This window comes from Vigna umbellata, chromosome 6 (genome assembly GCF_029865625.1).
Source record: "Vigna umbellata cultivar VRB3 chromosome 6, Vumbellata_1.0, whole genome shotgun sequence".
Lineage (NCBI taxonomy): Eukaryota > Viridiplantae > Streptophyta > Magnoliopsida > Fabales > Fabaceae > Vigna > Vigna umbellata.
The window spans coordinates 10,221,908-10,238,268 of NC_142170.1; the positions used below are offsets into that span (position 1 = coordinate 10,221,908).

The window sequence follows — 16,361 nt, forward strand, 5'->3', positions numbered from 1 at the left end:
GTTGAATTCACAATACGTTATTGGATCTCAACGGCAATAAAATATGAAGAGAAAATATGTGAACTTAAGAAGAAGAGTGTAATTTTATTTAATTCTTACTTTCTTTTAAATTTCAAATTCTAATTTTATATTATACCGTTATCAATTTTTAAATTTTTATTCTTTTTGAAACTTTTATTCAAATAATATATTTTGTCATAAAACAATTTCATTTAAAAAGTTAGATTATATTTCTAGAGTTCTCTTTATAAACATTTAAATATATTTTTAATTTATACAAAGAAGATAAAATTGGTGAATGAAAATGAGGCGAGTAGAGGATGGAAGAAGAAGAGCTTAGGAATAATCACCGTATCAAAGACAATTAATTAAAACGAGATAGTTTTCTATTTTAATTTAGATAATCACGACTTTAATAGTGTTTTGAAGCATACATTTAGATTAAAGTTACATAAATAAATCATATTTTCAAAAAATATCATTTTCAATGATTTTGTAAGTTTAGATAAGTTTTAAAATTTTAAAAAATTTAAATATTATTAATTTTTTTAGCTTTATATATATATAAGTTTTAAGTTCCAAAAAAATTCAATCTATCAATAATTTTTCTATCCGATTTGGATCTTCATTAATATCGACACTCTAAAGAATAATATATAGTGTGTAGAAATTTTTTTAAGACCAAATATTTTACACCTGTTTTCGTTATTTTGTAATGACTCACATCCTTACTTCTAGAGTTGTGTATTTCTTTTCTTAGTCCAACATTATTATATTATGATAAACAATTATCATTACAAATTGCTAAATTAATCCTAAAGTACATAAGAAATTAACAATGTGAAGCAATATGCAATATCTAAACGTTGTTAAGTAGATGAATGCAAACCATAGATAAAGGAATGATATGTAGAACTTAGAAAAGTACTTGAACAGAAAGTACAAAAGAGAAAACAATGACAGGATAGAGTAAAGGTTACATTAGATGAGTATAGACGTAGAGATTGATTACTCATTACCGTGGAATTGACCGCGCAATCTGAATAGTAAGGGATGAAAGGGAAATGCTTGAAAGTTGTTTGGATTTTGGTTGTGAAAAATCATTGACCCTCTCACCACGGCATCATTGAGGAAAGAGAGATGCGAGAACAATGAATAGTTAGAATGGGATGTGAGTTATTTAAGGCAAAGGTAGTAGGAACATGGCTGACTTGAGTTGAAGTGATGAGTGAAAGATGTTTGATGATAATACTCAGAGAAGTGTATAAGAATGGGTAAAAGGTCTTTGTCCCAACTTTGTCTTATTTTCTCTTTTGGATTCCAATCAGAGTTATAGCTTATGAATTGAAAATTCCAAAATAACGATATCAAATTTCATGTTCATAATTCATTCATACGTACTTTTCCTTTTCACTATCTTTTTTTTTTCTTTTATCTGTGATGGCCTTAATTATAGCTGCGGTCTTAACGTGCTGTCAGAATTGGGACGTTTCTTTCCGCACCTCTCTTTTTTTCTTGCACCTCCATCAAATCTATAAAGCTCAAATTACCCCTCACAGGTAATCTTAACCACCACTCCAACTACACCAGTCTCCGATTGTAATCAAAAGGAACGAGTGAATCTGGTGAGGACATGCTCATTTTTTCATTTCTAATCTTGATATTATCTTATTTATTAATATTTTTTTACTCACAGAAAGTTTTATATTTTATTTTATGAGCCTTTTTCTTATAAGTTTTATATAAAAATTTTAACGTTTTACAAAATAGAAAAGAACTCGTAAGATTGGGAAATCTTTACCCAAGGCTGTCTCAATGTAAAGCTTATTCAGTTATTAATTATGTTGAAAAAAGTTATTTTACTTTTGAAATTATGTTCCTTTTGTTATGGTAATTTCCTACAATCCGTTTCCCCTTAGATGTATTGGTGCACAAGAATAAAATCATGTCTTTCCATGAAAAGAAAAAAAAGAGAGAATAAACTTATGTTATAGTATAACAAGTATGATCCAATACTTAAATATTTCTCTGGGTCAAACTAAAACGAAATTTTATTTCTGTGGCTGAAATCAACTTCCTTCAAGACATAGATTGATATTTATATGACATTTTTTCATGTTACACACATGATATATGCATATATATGAACACTGTTTTTTCTTCTTCCCAGCTATTACATGTTAAACGGACAGACTAAGGTATTCCAATGATGGGGAGAAAAGGAAGATAGTAGCTGGTGGGTGCCAAACCCCACTCCGGAGGCAGAGGAATATCCAACGTTTTCGATGAATTGAACTGGTTATCAGCAACCTTGCATTCTTTGTTTTTAGGACATGATCTCAAGAAACTAAGAGGAGTGGAGATCGTGTAAGTGTTTTTCTCTTTTCCCTTCACAATTTCAGACACCTGGTTCTTCTTTGTAGCATACAGATGATTTGGTCCCCCAAGAAGTTTCACAAGACACTTCACTGAGGGAGCTTTTCCATGGTCTCCGGGAAGATCAACCTTAAAGAAACCCTTCTCTTCTGTTGTCGCCGTAGCCAGCTTTTTCACACCTTCACACTTCACTGAGACCATAATGCCTGAAAACACCAACAGTTGTACAATCTAGGTCCACGAAATGTGTTTATGATGTTTCAAAATAACTACTATAAGCTTTTAAGTTCTTTGTCATTTTATGAACACTATAAGTGTGTTACTTACCACTGATACTTCAATTTAATTTAGAGTTAAATGTTTAATGTATATTATTTTAATTTAAATTTACAAAATAATAATTATATGTTTATTATGTTTTAAAAAAATATTATATACTTTTTAATATCCATATATATTATATATGCATTATCAGAATTTGTTTGAGAGTGGATACAAACCAGAGAAATCGTAGTTGTTAGAGCAGTCAGTGCAAGAGACTTTGGCTTCTACTGTTTGGCATGCGGAGGGTCTAATTCTGAGAATAGTGAGTGCAAGAAGAAGTGCTGTGATAACCTTAGGAAACGCCATGGCTATGGGATGAGAAAGAGAAAGAAGTTGGAAGAGAAGAAGATAATTTGAAGGTTATATATAGTGACAGTTTGAGACATAAACCTATTAAATGTAGGGAGCTAAAGCTGATGTAGTAGGTGGTGTCAACTGTCAACAACAACTGCAGTTATGTTTAACCTAGGTAGGGTTTGTTACAACAGACAAGATGTCGATACCTTTCAAACTGCCATAAGGTCCCTTTCAACAAGTTTTTTCTTTTCTTTTCATATAATTTCTCTAAATTTGTACATTTTAATAACTAATACATGTAGTGAGATATGCTAGTTTTAAATCATGGAAATTTTTATTTTATTTTGTTTCTTCATAATCCTTAATCCTTGTAAATTTATTTAGAAAATATGATTTTTGGATACACTGAGAAAAGGAAAAAAATATTATAATTACGATGACGGTATAATGTGATGAAAAGATACATAGAAAATATCAAAGAGTTAATAAGGTACAACATAACCTTAGTGTCTATGATTTGTGATTTAATTAACAAGCATTCATATATTGAACACATGCTAAAATCAGTGTCCATGCAGATATATAACTGAATTAATTGTGGATGATCTGGTGCAACATTGGAGTGGTTAATTAATTAGGGGGCAATGTTTAATGAGGATGTTTGAAATTAATGCACTAATGGGTGGAACAAGAGCACCGATCGTGCTCCATTACTAAGCAGGATAAAGTAGCTTTGTTGTAGGTAGGAAAGCTTTCGGTAGAAGGAATCCATAACAACCACCGATTAACTAAGAACTTGAACGTGGAAGAAGACCATGCATTTGAATGTTGCCATGATATATAAGGGAAACCCTAGAACTACAATGGCAGATGGCACCAACTTGCTGTCATATTAATGAACCGTTAGTGGTTGTTCATCAACAATCATCGTCGTCTCTTTCGTGCAGCTAATAAACATCCCAAATGTAACTTTTTTTTTTCTCATTAAATAATTCACAAGCTGTTCTAAGGGAAATGGTAAAACCAGTATCGAAGTTTCTGTGTGAAGAACAACTCAACGCCATGGAAGATTTTAATTGAATGCTTTCACATGGAAAAGGAAAAACCGGTACCAACAGAATGCTTTACCACGAGCACTGACAAAGTAGTTTGCTTAGTTATTTTCGTGTTTTCTTCCTGTCTGCTGTTTCTTTCAACTGCACGGACCTCCAACAATTATACTCACAAATTCTTGTGCATAGAATTATTTAAACAAGAAAAAAGTTACAATGTAGTACGGATATATATCGGTACAAATGTTTGACAAAATTATTGTGAGAGATTCCACGTTTGGTATCTTCGCATCTCTTCTTTTTACTACTCCAGCTAAGACTTTTTACGTAAGTTATTGTTTGCTTTTTATTTTTATGTAAGATATATGTTGACGTTTTATAAGGACGCGTAAATTTATGAGACATAAAAACTACACATGGTAACTTTACGTTAGACTTTTTATAGATCCAATATAAAAGCACAGTATTACGTCGATCCACACTACATTTGACTAATAAAAAAACTACATTTAAATGAACATTTCTAAGTTGTTTCATTTTTTTCAAACATCAAAGTGGAGGATTTTGATAAGAATAATTAGTAAATAAGACAGCCAAACTTAAAAAAAAAGGTTGGGTCAAATCGTAAAAAAAAAAGAGTTGTATAAATTCAAAGTATTCAATACCCTTTAGAATTGAGTACCTTTTAATTTAAAAAAAAAATTTAACAATTTTTTGACACGTGATAGATTGTGATTGGTCTATTTTAATTATTTTTTTAAAATTAAATTCAAACAGACTAATAAAGTGACCTGTTATTAAAAAATTGTTAAAAAAAAGTTGTTAATATATCAAAATCCTTTAATTATTCTTCCTACTCTTCTTCCGGACTCAAATCTCTTCCAAGTTTTGAAATTCCTCTTTCTTAATTTTTCTTCCACTTTATAAAAACCTTTATTTTAATACACAACATCCCAGGTAAAAACATATTCCAAAATATTAATTTCAATGTAGTTTTTATTTTTTATTTATTTTGTGGTATAAATAAATCAATGTGAGAATTAAGATTTGATTTCGATTTTAAATGTAAAGTTAAAAAAAAACACAAACATTTTTTACTGATGAATTTTTGCAAACAAGAATAGTAAACAATATTGTCATAAATTTTACAAACAAACAAAGTAAACAAAACAAAATAAAAAGACAATGATGCTTTGAGTTTCCTAATAAATAGTTACGACAATAAATGGAAACGGAAAAATTAACAAACAAATCTCAACACCAAAACAAAAACAACAAAGATGTAAAAATAAATCTTTAAATCACTAATATTTTGTCATTAGAGATCAAATCCTAACTCACAAAAATGTTTACATATTTTTGCTCACTGAAAAATGAGGAGTAACCCTATTCTAATTTATATGACACTTTACATTGAATTTGTTCTATGTAAAACAAATGATGTATCTAATATCTTAAAAGTTGATGGGATAAATATTAATACAAGCTATTATTATTTGTTTCTTTATTGGTGAACTTCAATTCATCTTTTGTTCATGCTTGGAAGTATCTTGAAAAAAATTGTTTTCGAGATAGAACGACGAATGACTTAGAATAGGTAAATTCTTCAATTCTATGTCTTCCAACTTTATCTCATCAAATTTTCTTTCTTGTGTAGTAGTAATGTGAACTCCTTCTTATGGTGTTGCTACACCATCTTCAACAACTTGAAAAATACACTTTGGACTTAAGAATTTTCCATTAGCATGTTTCAATGTACCTAATCAAATAATGAAATTGATGTTGCACAAAGTTGTGGGTGCCATTTCTAAGTTTTTGTACTATTGTCTCAATCGAAACTGTTGATTTCAATTCACCTCATAATAGTTTTATAAAACGAAAAAACAGTGAAATGTGAATGTAATACAGGTGAATATAAAAAAAATATATGAAAAAACATGTTACATTAACCAAAATCAAATGTCTTATAATATATATAATACTTAAGCACCCTACACCCACATATGGTAAAAATATTCACATTTTGCATTTAGAATATTAAGGAAAATCTATTACCAGAATTCTAATTTAACTTTTCCATAAAATAAAATTCTTAATTTATTTTTATTTAAAATGAAACGACAGTTTTTGAGAAAATGCTCTAACCAAACTCCTCTCAAACATGATAAACCCTCAACTTCGCCAAGGTTTTCGCTTAGACATGTGTTAAAAGCCTCATTCACATGTGATTAGATATATTAACCTTTTCTGAAATATTATATAAGTAACTATTAACTTCATAGTTTGAGTTCTTATAAGTGTTACCACAAACATTCAAATGTTATATTTCCTTATCAATGACAATGCTAACAGAAAAGATTTGATTGTATTAATTATTTTAAATAAGAATCAAATCGAGATAAATAAAAATATAATGACCAATTTATTATTTTGCTACAAAAATTAGAATCAATGAAATGATTTAACCATATTTTAATTTTTAGAAAATAGTTAGATTTAAAATATTGACAAATTTAACTTTAGAACTAACAGTCAAATGGTTAAAACCAAAATATTGACACAAGCGTATATAGTCTAATCCAATTCTACAAAATTAATATCTAATCAGTGTAAGATAAAATTTATATATATATTATAAATTGATTTTATCTTTAATATATTTTTATTAATTTTACAAATTGAAAATGGTTAACTACATGCCATTTTAAGAAAGAAAAAAGTGCAGCACATAATGCAGAATGAAGTTTTGATTTAAAAATTTATGACGGTAAGCAGCTAGCATCTCCACCGCAACAGTATTAAATAATAAAGAAGGCAAATTGTTTGGTTGAGTGAAGAATAAAAAAAAGATGGACCATTTTCTGATAGGACCAGTGTGTAGTTTTACGTGCAAGTGTGAGGCTTTAAGAGCCACCATGCCACCATCAACCACAATTTTTCACCACGAAGCATTTTCTTACAAAAATAATTCAAGTAGCATATAATACCTTTTAATTAGTGTAAATTTAATTAAGAGGATACTGATAAAGAAATCAATTGAAAAATAATTTTTTAATAAAGAAAAGTAAATTTTTAGAAGGAAAAAATATTTGAAAAAAACAAAAGTTTAAAAAATTTATTTTTTCGAATACTTGATTCTGAATATAAATAGTAAATCATGCTATCTATATTAATAAAGAAAAGAAAAACAATGCTCTTGGATTAACAAATCACATCGACAACTTATTGTCAGAAAAGTTTTTGTAAGAACCTGAAATGAATTAGAAAGTTAATAGGGTATTAAATTAATGAAATCAGAAATTGTTTTTTTAAAAGCACATTTTAGACACATCGTGGTTCATTAACTCAACCCCATTCTCTTTCTAAAACTCAGTTCTTTCTTTTTCTTTGCATTCTCTCTATCACACCTCTGTCTTCTCTCTTACATTTCTCCTTTTTGAGCCATTTGAGTTCCGATCAGGTGGTGCTCAAGCATCCACGAAGCAGAGGACTCCGTTTTGACCGATCAGTTTCTTCATTCTGATCGGTAAGTTGTTTTTACGTTTTTCCGTTGTTTTAGCCCTAGCACATGCAAACTTTTCTGGTTGCATGTGTCTTGTGCTTTCATCTTTTTCATTTTTCCACTTCATTCTAGCTCTAAGAGTTGTTCCTATCACCAATGTGGTGTTTTGTAGGGTTTTGTTGAGTTCTCACAACTCAAGGTACCGTTGATGCAAGTCTTTGAGCTGAGCTGTGCAATCTTGAGGTAAGGGGAGATAGAACTATTTCTTTATAATTAGATGCATGTATGTGTATATACTGGGTTATATATTATTTCTGCTGCTTGGTTTGCATGTTAAGTTTTGAGTAGATGGAATGATATGTATTGCATGTGTTGAAGTGTTGAATCTGTGAATCTGTGAATCTGTGAGGTGATGTTAATAAAATGTATTGGATGCGTTTGACTGCTAGAATGGTTCATGTTAGAAGTATTTCAAGTAGAAGGTTGTTGTAACCTGGTTTTGGCAGAAGCATAGTGAAATATTAGTGTTTTGAAACTGTTGAAAGGAAGTGAGATAGTGATTTTGAGCTTTGGATGTCCAAAGTGTATTTGGGCTATTGGGGCAGTTTCAGCAAGTGAATTGTGACTTGTTTGAGTCATTAAAGTGGTCCAAATAGGTGCAAAGTGTTCAAATTGGGTTTGGGATCCTCAAGTGGTGATAATTGATGTTGAGGAGTAAAAGTTGAGTTGTAATCACCTTAAAATTGTATTAGGAGGGTTTAGGAACATCTAGACAAGTTTAATTAGGTGTAAAACATGAATTAGGGGTGTTAGAAATTGGAGAAAAGACCTAGAAATGGTAAGGAGGTGTGTGAGTGCATAATTCTGTAGAATTTGCGTTCTACAGATGATGCAGAGTCGCTATGCGAATTGTCTCGCATAGCGAGTCCCTGGAGAGGGTACTCTCTGTTTGAGTCATTCGCTGTGCGAGTTGGTGCACTATGCGAATGACTAGAGGGTGTTGCTCTCTGTTTGGTGATTCGCATAGCAAATCTAGGCGCTGTGCGACTAGTGGTTGCCTGGGAAAATACTAGTTTAATTCGAATAGCGAATTTGGGGCGCTATGCGAGGGTTTAGGGTATGATAATGTGTAGCAGAATTTTCAGTTTAGCATAGCGCACAGACTTGGTGAGCTATGCGAATGGAGTTTAGCATAGCGCACAGGCTTTGTGCGCTATGCGAATGGAGTTAGCATAGCGCACAGGCTTGGTGCGCTGAGCGAATGTGAGTGAGTAAAACCCACTGTTTTTGTTATTAACACAGCGAGTTTGGTGCGCTGAGCGACTTGCCCAGAACCTGTTTTTATTCTTTTTATTCCTGTTTTTTGATAACCTTGAACTATGTTTTGATTTTTAGAATGATGTAGAAGTATATATGATAGTGTATGATCAGTGAGGTTATATGTTTGGATTCAATGTGATAATATTATGGTACTTGGTTGTTCATGTCTTGAGTTAAGTTTCAAAGTGACAGTATGGTTGATGGACGTAATTCCATGGATCTCAAAGGGAGGTTACATGGTGGTGCCCTATGTTATTGGACGTAATTCCATGATCTTCAAGGAGAAGATCCATGGTGCTGCCCTTGGTGTGTTTTAGAATGATTTGCATGGAAGCTCAGTCTTGGGGGTTATCTTGAAACTACAATGGTCAATCATTCTCAAGTAGAGAGGATTGAACCATGTCGTGAGTAGTAGCAGAAGGTCCTAGTCTTGGGTGCTTCCAGTATGGCCCAAGGTGAGTGATAAAGGATTAACCTGCTGAGTGTGGTAGGGTGAAACCCATTGGCAATGACTTTGCAAAGCAGTAGAGGCCACCACGAGTGCATGACCCGCCATAGCTCGGCAATCATTCAAGTCCGGACGAGTCAAGTGTAAAGTGTAACAAGTGGTGTTGTATGGTTCATTAACTTTGAATTAAACTTGCATGTTGTGTGTGATTGTTATAACATGATTTTTGTATATCTAGCTCACCCTTCTGCTTGTGTTTGTATGTTGCAATGACCATCCACTTGGATGTGAGCAGAGGTGGATGAGGAATCCCTGGAACAGGCCCTGGATGGTGATGATGCCGCTGCTTAGCTTAGTTAGGGTTCATAGACGTTATTGTATTTTGAAATACTCTTATGGGTGTTTAAAGTTTTAAATTATAGCCATTTTGGGATGACTGTAACCTTAAGACTTTATTTACAGTCTTATTCTAACTGTTCTCTTATATTAAAAATGTAGACTACTATATTATATATTTATATATAATCTGGGATGTTACAGTTTTCCCACAAATCAATATGGTATAGGATGTCTAATATGTTTAATATACAAAAAGATAATAATGAATTCCAAGATAATGTGTTTTCAGACATCTTTAATTAAAATTATAGACATATTAGTGTTTGGTTTTAAAAATTTTAATCTCACACTTTATATGATTCTCGAAATTTATGAAACATTTTAACTTGTTTTCTAGTGTTTATGTAGCCCCTCGTTCCCTCTCTTCTCTTCTCAATTAGTTTTTTTTCCCGTGCACGGGATAGGTTATAACCCAATGCTAATATTGTTTGTTTTTTCAAAAAATGTGTATAATTATTCATGACATGCATCTAGTTAAAATAAGAAATAACTTCTTCATAATAATTTTAATATGTTTCAATGTTATAAGTAATTTTATTATTAACAATAGACTAAAAATTATTATTATAAAGTAATGTAAACATAAATATAATTAATTTAGTGTGATAAATTAGTGATATTTAAGCACACTGTCATGTGTTAGTTAATAAAAAATATATAAAACACAAATGAATGTGTTATTTTTATTAATATTAATTCAGTTATGTTTATTTTAGAATTTTTTAAAAACATATTGTAGTTGTGGAATATGTGATGTGTGTTACATAATAGAACATTTTTTTTGTTTTTGTAGTGGAAAACGATATTCTATCATAAATAATTTACAGAATATAAACAAAATAAAGAACTAAAGAAAATGATAGGCAAATATAAATGTATCCGTGCTCTTCATTTCTGACCCCACTGGTTGTTTTTGTTCATTTTGGACATATTGACACGAGTTTCTCTAGTTTATGGAATTGTAATTTTTCAATAGGTTCAACTCTGGTTATCATGTAGTGATCATAAAATGATAAGGAAAGCTGAAGTGAAATTCACAACAATTTTATCTTTGAAATGAGAAGAATTTCATGAAAAACCAGGTTATATCTGTATTGTAATAATTGTACTAAAAATGAAATGAAATCAGGATTGAGATAATAAATATTATATTATTTACTGAAAAGATTTATTAATAATAAAATTATCGTTCATAAATTATCATTTTATTTTATTATTATTCATCAATGTTAATAATATAAAGTTTATTATTTTAGAGTACAATGTTAATAATATTTATTTCTTAAATATATGCTTTTAAATTTCTGAAAATAGAAAATAAACCCACTTTAAAATATAAATATATAAGAAATAATGACCATTACGTGTTTTTTTCATGAAATAATAAAAAGTTTTGTTTCTTACAAGTTTTAATGGTAAAAAATATTCTATTAACTTTTCTCTTCCCAATTATTATCTTTGTTAAATTAATTTTTAATAAAAAATAGAAAAAAATAATGATAAGAAAAGAGAATAATTTCTTATTTTAAAAAATTAATATATTAAAATTTATTTTATTAGTTTGTCCCTTCTTTATAACATTTACAATAATTAATTATTTAATTAATATAAAAATCATTGTTATATATATTTTAATTATTATTTATAATTTTATTAAATAGTTACTTCATGTTAAATCATATCTTAATTAAAATTAATATTTATTCTTATTAAATCCCAATTATTTTTTTATCAAATCAAATCAACCCAATCTGCACCAAAATTTTCTCTCATTTTTCTCTATTTTCTACTATTTTTTCTCAATGTAAATAACCTTTCTTTCCATTCTCGTTCTCTCAATTTTAAACCTTTTAAGTTGACATATTACTGGAAGTGGATAATTTAAGTTGACATATTACTAAAGTGAGGCATTTTTCACTTGCATGTAAAAGGGCAAATAAGCCATGCAACACAATAGCTTATATTACTAAGAATTTCACTGTACTAGTTTTAGGTGGATTCCTAAACAAATAATCTACTAGAACAGAATGGAGTTATTAATTTCTTTAGGTGCAATTGCATTCATAGATAAAACAAAACTCAAGTTTACCAACTTGAATTTTGCATAAAAGCCAGCACTAACTTCATGTAGATCAAAGGACACACATGAAATAAAATTAAAAACAAAATTTGACTCGATTGAATATTTGGTTTCAAACCTTAATAAAGCAATGTTACAGTAAGGTTATATAAATGTCCGACGATTGCGGCCAAGTGGATCCAATTGTTCATATTTTCATTTCAAGATGTTCTATGGTTATTTACATCAAGAAGGGAAAGAAAGAAAGAACAATAAAAATCATACTACAGAAAGGTTCTCCAATTAAATCCTGTCATGGCTAATTTGTACTGTTAGCTATAGTAGCTTCACGTTGCTGGCGACGTCTTTCCCTCTGTAACATTAGATTGTGTAAAGAATTAACCACATAGACAATTAACAAATACTATTTCAAACTCAGCCCCAACCAAAATTACCAATACATCCATAAATCATTACAGTGACAGAGCTATCTTCTCTGCCAGTTCATCTACACTGTTTTTTGAACGTACTAAGCATAGCAATGGCTATCAATATTCACTACATACACTAGATGGCAATATTTAAGATTTCATATGATCTAAGATGATTCCGAAACAGATACATTTTCAAAACAGCCGGCAATTGAAAAGAGAAATCTTAGTTGATCTACTCATGTTCAGCTACTAGTAAAATAGGTCATGAACAAACATCCAACATGTCATTAACGATAATTCAGGATCAAAAGCCACTGAAAAGAGGAATTGGGGAGGGTTTAAATCTGTGATGTTGGGTTAGGTCACAAGGCAAAAACCTTACTGTTCACATTAAAGACCACTTTCAAGATCAGAAGCCATTAAGAACAAATTTTTGTACATGATTACAAACGCCAAACATACCCAATCACGCTGATAATTTCCTCACATTGCACCATAAGGGGGTATTATGAGATCATTGTTAGTGGTTTCTTTTGCTAAAAGTTTAACATAAAAGAGTCATCATAGTCGATAACCAAGCTCAAGAGTTAATGAAATTGAGATCTAATCTACAGAATATCAGGGCAATAACAACAGTGCTCCAACTTAACTAGGGTAATCTCACATAATTTCATTGACATAAGGAACCATGTAATTTTTTTCGGTTACATAAGGAACCAGATGATGGAATGGAACAAAGAAACAAAAAAGAAAAAGAAATGAACAAAAATCTCACCCTTCTTTCCCAGTACGGAAGAAAGCAAACAAAATCATACACTGGAGTAATGGTTGCACATAAAACTGTATTTAGAGCAGTGAACACCAAGAGTGCAGTCATGGGTCGGGTTCTGTGCGGCATACTGCTTTCTTATAGAGAGACAACGCCCTGCAGTCATATTGATTCAGCTCAAGGTAAAGAGCATTTACGTAGAGATAAATACATATGTTCATATTAATATTAATGTTGGATCAGACAAATTAAACAGATCATGCTCATAAAACCCATAAATATAAAAAGCCCAAATACACTTTGTGTATTAGGGTCAGTCCACTGAAAAAAAAAACACTTTAACACTTATTGTTAAACAAAGATATTTAAAATTTTAAGAATTCAGTCTTCGAGATAGCATATGGCACAATATAGACATGAAGTCAAGTATAAATTACCCTGCACACAAAAATACAATTCTACCTAGTACACAGTTGGAAGGCCATAATGATTACCAATTTACCATACAAACATAATCAAATATCGGTATACATTAATCACCATAAGTCCATAAACACACATTTTATGTTCACAAAATAATCATTAATGAATTCGAAAAAGCAATCTATATAATCAACGAATATACCATAATAGCAACGAGAAGAATATGAACTTAAAAATTCTAAAAGCACATGTTAGAACAAGTTTTCAGAGTTCAAAATGAAAAGTATAAGGAAAATCATGTGGTCAGAAAAAGATGTGAGTCATATTTTCATACATACTGTTCTGAGAAGAAAACAAACTTGAAGAACCTACCTCTTTCAGCACTAAATTGGGATGAAAATTGCAACCCTGTTTCTTGGCTCTTCAAACCCAATGGCTGAAGAATATAGCAGTGGAATTACCATAAAAAAACAGAAAGATGTAATGAATAAGTGCTCATTACTTCAACAAATCCTCCCCAAAAACTCTCAGCAGCAATCAAAAAATCAACTCACTAGCAACCAAAATCACTTAATTGAATGTTGCAAGAGTACAGAGAAAATAGGAACAGAACATGGAATATCTTTGGAAGTATATAACTAAATTTGAAACAGGCAGGAACAAATCAGAAAGAATACATATTTAATAAATCATTGAGGCTTTGTTCTCATGAATTTGAATTTGGGAGAGAGTGATTGAGTGGATTCAAGAAGATTTATCTTATACTAGTTCTGACAAACATGGCTTCCAAATTCACTCTCAATTGTCTCCAAATTCACTCAAATAAATAATAAAATTTTTATCTTCAAATCTTCTTAAATCCACTCAACGAGTCTCCACCAAATCCATTGAAATGAACAAAGGATAAATCGGACCATCAACTTACATGCACTAAATTTTAACGAAACAATATGCACTTAAGTTGTGATAGAATGACCACCCCTAAATGGTTTGTTGAACAAGTTAGATTGACTAATGTTGTAGTCCAGCATGATTTCAGATTTCAATGTTAAAAATAAAAGAAGTATTAAAATACATATGTTTAAAACTTTTAGTTTTTAAAATATAAAAAATCATTTTAAACACATTTCTCACATCTTCCACATTTCGCAGATTGTGGAGCCGTGTGCAGAAATTTCCGATCACAGCGGCACCTTATCTGGACTTGCTCCGAGCTATTTCCGGTGAGGTTACAAACACACGTGACACTTTTGCAATAACCCTCAAGCCCTCTGGCTAAAAAACAGGGAATAAGAATATGCTTTCACTACACATCCCACCCCCAAATCGGAAAAGAAAGAGTGAAAAAATGAACTCACCAGATGCAGGCAAGGGTAGGCGTGCACAATGCTCGCTCCAAAAATGGATTCACGGACGGATTTTTCTCCGACAGCGGGGATCGCAGAGATGGAAGTGAAAGGATGAGAGACTGTCGCGAGAGAAGGAAGAAGGATTCTTAGATTTTAAGGGTTTTTAGGATTTAGGTTTTTTTTTTTTTCTTTTTTTTTTAAATAAGAGTAAAAAAACGGAGAGGAAAGGTGCATAATGGCTCAAAATCCCTTCACTGATTTTTTTTTACGTGTTTCTGAATTTTTTTACTATTATTTTCATATCAATAAATTTGTGGACACGTTTTATATTTATTATTTTATATTTTATTTTTTATAAATATAATATTTATTTTTGTTAATGATCAAAATATTCTTAAAAATAAATTGAAAACAAGGTAATAATTAATTTTTTTTCTTACTAAGATTCAGGGACAAGGTACCATACCATGTCATGTGCTTATGTACTTCACAAATTAACTAAAATAATCTTTGGATATAAACTTTTACAATTTCAAGAAAATTAAAACATTCTGAATTTAAATTACTTTTATTTTAAATGATTTAATTTTTAAAATGTTGTAGCTAGATAAAGTAATTCAAATTTATTAAATTTTATTTTTTGCATTTGAATAAAGTATTTTAATTATTAATAAATGCAAAAATATCCAATATGAAAACTAATACTTCAATTAAAATATTTGGTCGACTTGCATAGAGAAATAGCCTACCCTTAATATTAGTATAAAAAATTAAAAATTATTAATTAAAAATAGAAAAAAACATTATATTAACATTTAAATAATCTCAGCAGCAATAAGAAATAACGTTTTCGTATTGACTACAAAATTAAGTTATTTCAATTGGCGTCAATAAAAAAAAACCCCTAATTCGCCAAATTATTTCTAGTTATAGGTGTACTTATATTCTTTTATGACCTTTTTTTTCTCAACTCTCCATGTGAGTTAATTTAGAATGAAATCCGTATTTTACTATTGTATAGAACTTGAAAACCGTTGTTTTTTTTTGGAAAACTTAATCTAATTTTCTAACCGCTCTTATTCTTTAATTTGAATAATGAAATAGCTAAATTTCAGGAATCATATCATGTTACTTTTTAAATATTGGTAACAATATATAAGTTGTTCATAACATTCATATATATATATATATATATATATATATATATATATATATATATATATATATATATATATGTTTTGCTTATAATTATAATCTAAACATTTGTTGTAGTTTTTTTTGTTGAGAAAAAAAATAGTTAGTATAGTATTAACATTTCGCTTATAGGATCAATTTATTTATTAGAGAAGAAACATTAAAAACTATGTTTATAATTTTATTTTCAATTTAATATATAATTTTATTTTAGTGAGTGTTATTTTTTTCCTAGAAAGTATGAGTTATGTGGGTAAATAGGCATATCTATGTGGGTAGAATTTTACCTAATTATAAAAAAAATATTATAGTGTAAAAACTGGTAACAAAGAAGGTTCTTTATTGCATTTGGGGTGATTACAAATTACAGCAATAACTGGATCAAGCATTCTGCATCTGACACCCCTTTATAGAA

At 30.0% G+C, this 16,361-nt stretch overlaps 2 protein-coding genes across 6 annotated transcripts; both read right to left on the minus strand.

The window, feature by feature from the left end:
• Positions 1 to 2,033: 2,033 nt before the first annotated feature.
• Positions 2,034 to 3,036, minus strand: LOC124836240 (uncharacterized). The gene is made up of 2 exons (XM_088093236.1): positions 2,877 to 3,036; positions 2,034 to 2,582 (listed from the first exon to the last, which is right to left on the minus strand). Exons 1-2 carry the CDS (start codon positions 3,004 to 3,006, stop codon positions 2,194 to 2,196), a joined length of 519 nt encoding a protein of 172 aa, XP_087949362.1. The 5' UTR covers positions 3,007 to 3,036; the 3' UTR covers positions 2,034 to 2,193.
• Positions 3,037 to 11,869: 8,833 nt separating this feature from the next.
• On the minus strand, positions 11,870 to 14,947 carry LOC124836239 (uncharacterized). 5 transcript variants are annotated; one of them, XM_047311366.2, is made up of 5 exons: positions 14,762 to 14,940; positions 14,538 to 14,674; positions 13,776 to 13,839; positions 12,987 to 13,136; positions 11,870 to 12,150 (listed from the first exon to the last, which is right to left on the minus strand). In XM_047311366.2, exons 4-5 carry the CDS (start codon positions 13,107 to 13,109, stop codon positions 12,097 to 12,099), a joined length of 177 nt encoding a protein of 58 aa, XP_047167322.1. In that variant the 5' UTR covers positions 13,110 to 13,136; positions 13,776 to 13,839; positions 14,538 to 14,674; positions 14,762 to 14,940; the 3' UTR covers positions 11,870 to 12,096. The 5 variants fall into 5 exon arrangements, with proteins under 5 accessions (XP_047167322.1, XP_047167321.1, XP_087948611.1 ...); XM_047311365.2 differs by having other exon boundaries at positions 14,538 to 14,678; XM_088092485.1 differs by lacking the exon at positions 13,776 to 13,839 and having other exon boundaries at positions 14,538 to 14,678; positions 14,762 to 14,943.
• Between the last annotated feature and the right edge of the window lie 1,414 nt (positions 14,948 to 16,361).

Bases quoted from the DNA above. Each gene is read 5' to 3' on its own strand.
- LOC124836240 (XM_088093236.1), bottom strand. From the start codon at position 3,006: ATGGCGTTTCCTAAGGTTATCACAGCACTTCTTCTTGCACTCACTATT. The intron at 2,583-2,876 runs GTTTGTATCCAC...TGGTGTTTTCAG, and splicing joins TAACAACTACGATTTCTCTG to GCATTATGGTCTCAGTGAAG.
- LOC124836239 (XM_088092486.1), bottom strand. From the start codon at position 13,109: ATGCCGCACAGAACCCGACCCATGACTGCACTCTTGGTGTTCACTGCT. The intron at 12,151-12,986 runs GTGAGATTTTTG...CTAATGTTACAG, and splicing joins TTCCGTACTGGGAAAGAAGG to AGGGAAAGACGTCGCCAGCA.